This window comes from Hippocampus comes, unplaced genomic scaffold (assembly GCF_001891065.2).
Source record: "Hippocampus comes isolate QL1 unplaced genomic scaffold, H_comes_QL1_v1.1 scaffold112, whole genome shotgun sequence".
NCBI lineage: Eukaryota > Metazoa > Chordata > Actinopteri > Syngnathiformes > Syngnathidae > Hippocampus > Hippocampus comes.
Window position 1 is genome coordinate 1,914,663 of NW_017805841.1, and position 6,037 is coordinate 1,920,699.

At 43.9% G+C, this 6,037-nt stretch overlaps 1 protein-coding gene across 6 annotated transcripts in view; it reads right to left on the reverse strand.

Moving 5' to 3' along the window:
- magi2b (membrane associated guanylate kinase, WW and PDZ domain containing 2b) overlaps positions 1–6,037 on the reverse strand; it is a 122,936-nt gene that overhangs the window by 22,798 nt on the left and 94,101 nt on the right. For all 6 annotated transcript variants that reach the window (XM_019888260.1, XM_019888257.1, XM_019888256.1 and 3 more), the window contains exons 10-11: positions 4,604–5,133; positions 4,175–4,343 (exon numbers count right to left, since the gene is read on the reverse strand). In XM_019888260.1, the coding sequence (XP_019743819.1) occupies positions 4,175–4,343; positions 4,604–5,133 (699 nt within the window). The remainder of the gene's footprint in view (positions 1–4,174; positions 4,344–4,603; positions 5,134–6,037) is intronic.

A 6,037-nucleotide genomic window follows, 5' to 3' on the forward strand; every position in this document is an offset into this window, starting at 1 on the left:
ACACACACACTCACACACACACACACACACACACACACCCTGCCCACCACTTTTACCAGCTGCTCCTTTCAGGCCAGCATGACTGAACTATGCTCACCAAACCATCAGTCATTCGAACTGCTTTTTCTCTCTTGCCATTAAATTAAATCTCTTCCCTAAACAGTAACTAAAATCTATAGTGGATCTTTGCATTTTTGCACAGCCCTATGGAACAGTTTTACAGTAATGATCATTGTAGCTTCAGCTCTCTGCATACTTGAACAGTTGTCAACTACTTGAAGACTTCTACTCAAATAAACTTTTGCTTGAATTTATACTTTTTACTTTCAGGTACTTGATACAAGACTTCTCGTATGTCAAATGACAACAAAATAAGGCTGGCATTATTAACAAAACTGGCTGCATGGATGCTTTGAGTGTTTAACATGTCTGCCTCACAGTTGTGAGGTTGGGGGTTCGATTCCTGGGCTCTTGCATTCCTGTGTGGAGTTTGGGGGGTTCGTTTGAGCCGGCAGCAGTGGCAGTGCCTTACCACCAGGTGGCAGCTGGCGAGTCGTGCATGTTCACCTCGACTGCTCAACTGCTCAACCCTCTGACACTCTCACACACATTTGACTCCGTGGTACACACTCCAATGCCATCACTCACCACACAACATCGACATGATCACTTCAGTTACATTTGGCAACAGTTTGCTGACATCAGTCCAATATGCCGCTCAATAATCATGCCATGCATGCTCCAGGCTGCCTGCCTGTCAGCTCCGCACTGTGTTGGCTTTTGTCATTTGTGCAATGGAATCGGATTCATTTTACACTTAATTCACTTCATTAAATTTGCACAAGAGAGAGGAAGAGAGCAAGCGAGAGAGAGAGAGAGAGAGAGAGAGAGAGAGAGAGAGAGAGAGAGAGAGACAGAGACAGAGACAGAGACAGACAGAGACCGAGACAGAGACAGCGAGAGAGCTTGCCTTCACTGCTAATTAAATACAAACACAAACGTCCTTATTGTTGTGCAATCATCTAGAATACAATGCAAATTAACTGGCACTTTGTCACGGGCAAAAACAACAGCTTCAAAACGTTAGGAATGAGCTGGAGAACATTAACGGAGGAATGGTAAAAGACCACACAATTGACTGTGTGAGTTCTGGCCTGATCTTGTGAGAGGCCGCCAGGCACAGAATTCAGTTTTACCTCTCACATCACTCAAATGAAAAGCTCTCACACCCTTCCAAAAGGCTCACAAACAGTACTGAAACTCTCTCAACACAATATTGAAACTCGCTCAGAACAGTTCTGAATCACTCTCAAACGTACTACTGATACATTCTCACTTGGGTGACTTAAACACTAATGCACCCAATTGAAACAATCTCTCACTCACTACTGACACTTTCTCACTCACACAAAGTAAAAGTCCTCACGCACGCACGCACGCACGCACACAACTAAAACATTATAACACAACCTACTAAAATGGTCTCATTCACACCTGAAATAGTCCCTCTCAAACATTAAGAGAAAATGCTGTGCTTAAAGTCGTTCGTGTATTCGTTCAATACTCTTGATCTGCAGTTTAAGGCCGATGTCTTACGAAGTTGGCCAAAAATGACACTAGTAGTGGGGGGGGGGGGAACGTTACGAGGCAGTCGTTCTACTCGTGTGTTGAATTTTCTTAGCAGTGAGGACAAAGAGCTTACTAGTGTGTACATGGACCTGAGGGATATAGAAGTAATGCTCACAGGGCTTTCCTCAAGTGTTCGGTATGCTCACAGGTGGGCACTCTTACAGGAAACAGCCTCACTCAATCTCTCTTCTGTTATTTCAGGACTCATTCCTGCATAGTCTTTGGCTTCACAGGCGCGGTAACAATGCCCTACATATGCAGGAAATCAAACGCACCCAAGAGCAGCTCATCATAATTCAAGTGACAGGTGACAAGGAACGACACCATCGTCTGAAATCTCTTGCAACAATGAAGAACAAAACCTGCCTTTAAGTGTCAAGTGGGTGCATTGGGGAATGTGTATCGTCAGCAGGAATCATCAGGCACAACGACGCACATTAATTTGTTATCTGGCTCAGTAGTCGAAATTTGATACATGAATGTTTACTTCCTTTGACATTCGTTCCACTGACGATGACAGAAGTCATCATAAAAATATTGAATTTGGAGATAAAAAGGGCGTAACATTGCTCATTTTCAATAGTTAGAGTAGATCACAAACTGTAACTGCAAAAACACATTCAAAACATTTTGGGGCAGTGGGGGATCTTTAACGTATTAATGGACTTTACATTCATTTCAATGGGGAAAGATGATTTGAAATACAACCGTTTCCAAGCGTGGTCAAATTTATCTCACACCTCACGGCACCATTGCATTTGTAAATCAAGTTATGCGCTCAGTAATGGAACAAATTAAACTCAAGGTATTACTGTAAAAGATTGTCGGAATGCAACAGCAATTTGTCATGGCCAAAGAGTCTATTTAATGCAAAAAATGTGTGGAAATCTGCACTGTTTTAGTCTAAAATTTCTGTTAAAGTTTTTCTTTTTCAATGTCACATTGCTTGTTTTCAAGTGAAAAAAATGGAAGGTCTGCTTCTATTCAATAAACTTAATCAAACTTTTGCAACATTGACGTCCTGTTTTATATTCTCCTCTACTTTGGTTCGGTTGTAGTCGAAGGGTTTGCTGAATGCACTCAGGTGCATTGTTTTGCAAACATTGATTTTTTTTTTTTTTAATGAGTTTTCCGTTGTGTAATTTAAGAAACAATTTGGATGAGGATAATAGAAAAACATTTAGTCTTTGTTTGAATACAATTTGTTTCAGCACCGAGACAGAGAATTATACTCTCTGAAGTCTGGCCTATCAATAGAGACCACATTTATCCAGAATGACCAGGCAACTGTGTAGCTGTTCTTTCTTCATGTACTATGAGTATGTCATCCGAGCCAACGATGCCATTAAAGGGAACATGTCACGGACAATGCATTTCAGTTAAGTTACATATAGTAATTAAAGGGCAAATAAAGCCTCATATTTCTTCTTGAAACGTTCTAACAGTTTAAAAATTCTATTGATCATCAGAGCTCGACCCAGCAAAGATGTAAGTCCAAATTACTTTTTGTATCCTTTTTATACAAGTGATAATTTTCCTGCCAAGTCACAACATGCAGTAAAATGTATTTCAAGGCTTCTTGTGGCCTCATAGCTCCATCTCTTTGTCCTTTTAATACCACACAAGCCTGCAGGTGCAAGAGTCCTCAGTCAGAGGTCACTTATGTGTCTAACGGGTGAAGACCAAAGAATGTTTTTACTGCAGACCCTCAGGTTTTAGGATGACCTTTTTCTTTCTGGACTTTCACTTCAGCAGCACTTTTGAACAGACTTCACACTATGCAGTCGGTAGCTTGACTTGCAACTACCCCAATGCGAGTTTTTTTGAGTTGTCTTTTTTTTTTGTGTGTGTGTGTTGCTAGCCAAAATGCGGGTACGACATGGGAGCGTCAGATAAGCCGCTATTCAGGTAAAGCAGGGGGGGAAAAAAAATCACAGCAATTAAGGTACCGTAATGTAATTCAGTCAAAAACGCAAATAACAAAATGAGAACAAGTCACTCAAACGTCTCATAAGAAAAATGAATTAAAATATCCTTTGATTTAAAGAAAAATGTGATAGTTTCTATGATACCGTTATGTAAATTCAGGCATCAGGGGGTAATGCATTTGTCTAGAAACTGCCCCCCCTCGTCCCTCTGACTCTCTTCTCATGCTATGTATGGACTCACATCTTCTTAATGTGCACGTGCAGACTTGATTTAGGAAGATAATTCAAATTTGTAGCTGCTGTCCAAATTTCTACCCCAAATAAAAGTCAATGTGGAAGATAATTTATCTGACCTTAAAAAAAAAAAAAAAAAATCTAAAAATTGGACTACCAATTGAAATGGTATCTAATCAATAAAGGAAAACCAACTCCGGTGATTCAAGGTCTGCTTCAAACATCATGTCAGCAAAATGTCTGTTTGCCAGATTTGTCATGCTACTAATTTAATGGCAAATAGGCCACTAAATGCCTACTGACGCTAATGTCAGTGCCTCACCAGCCATGTTCCTCACCGTATGTCACGGCTGTATACAGTAGTTAGCAAAGATGCGTCTTACCTGTCGCTGCTCTCTGAATGAGCAACGTAGCTTCAGTTCCGATGGGGCACTCTTTGAGCATCTCCACCACACGTCCGTGTCCGGCCGCCGCCACCGGCTGCTGGTTCACCTCCAGGATCAGATCGCCCTCGATCAGGCCTGCCGCCGCCTGTGAGCCCGGATCCAGCACCTGCGAGCGCAGCTTGAAGTTAGCCTCTGGCTTTTTATGTCGAATTTTGTGGATATTTTTTTTTACACAATGTGTTTGGCAAGAAATTATCGACCGACTGGATATGTGCCACGTTACAGGAGGTGCACATATTGAACACTTATGAAATTGCCCCCGGATTGAACTTCTGCCATTGGCGCTGGACTTAATAGTTCTCAAGATCATTGGTTTGAAAATTATGTCAATTTTTGGAGGACATTGTGCATATTTCAACACTTGACCTGTTTGACTCGCTGGCCAGTAGGACTGTCTGCGATAGTGAACCCGAAGCCCTCCGCTCCTTTCACAATGGTAACAGTCAGCAACTCGGCCGCTTGGCCCGTCGCCCCAGCAACACCCGGCGTCCCGGAGGAGGCCATGGAAACGTTGTCCTCATGTGGTGTGAGCGCTGACGATGAGCCGGGCGTGGTGGGCGGCAGCGAGGAACCGTCCAGGTGGGTGTCCCCTGGATGGGATGTGCCGACTTGTGCCAAGGCCTGTGCGGGCAGCTGGGAGCTCAGCGACAGATACTCCATGTAAGGATCGTAGCTGCTGCGACCGTTCACCACAAGCGGGCGGTGCTCCATCCCGATAGGCGTCATGGAGCTGCTGGCTGCCGCGTTGGGATCCTCAGGGTCAAAGGGGAGAGGGTAGCCCCGGCAAAGCACCAGGGTGACGCTCTGACCGATGGGAACCGACTGGAAAAGCTTGACAACGTCGGCATGTGTGGTGCCCAACACGCAGATGTCGTTCACGTAGACGATAACATCACCTGGAGGAAATGTGATCAACAAATGTTTTGACCATTTTCTGCTTATCAATGTTCAAAACAAGAGTACAATGGTACCTTGAGATACAAGTAACCCGATTTTGTTATATGTGAGCTCTCATTTGGCCGATTCTTTGCTTTGACTTGCAAGCAAAAAGTTGAGAGATGAGCACTACATGGTGGCAGCGAACTCAACTCCCTTCACAACAAGAAGTCTGGCACAGAGTGATCAATTCCTGAAAAATGAGGCCTCGAGCTATTTATTGCCACTCCCATAAAGAGAATTTTACAAGTTGCGTATTTAAAACAACCAGGTCACTTTCAATGCCCACTAGATTAATGCTAACGCACAATGCAAAATGACCTAGATGTGCTAACACATAGCATCTTATAATGCTTTAAGCAACAGATCATCGAATAGAAATTATGCAGCAACATGTAGAGACTAGTGATGTGCCCGACTGTGCCGAGGCTCCGATGCGTGTGCCGAGTAAACCGGAAGAAAATCTGCGAAGCGCGCTTCGAGGCATGTGTCGATTTCGCTTGTGGCCACGCCCGATGCCTCGGAACGCGCGTTGCTCCGCCCGAAGCTTCGTGAGACGGGATTCCGACATCACCGCCAACAAATAGTTTCGCGGGTGATTCGAAATAAAATGGCGCACCGGGACGACAATGAGCTGACAGGTGACACTGACTAGAGATAAGATCGGGCCGCCCGAGCCCGCGGGTCGAGTCTGGGTTCTCTCTCGCTGACTTTTTTTTTGTTCATTACGAGGCCGTGAATAGTTTTGGCCACGAGAAGACCGGGGTTCGCCAAAAAAACAGAAGTGGCCTCATCACAACATGTACTGTACGAAACACTCGCAATGACAATTCAAAGAACTCCTTCATGTCTCTATGATCCAGC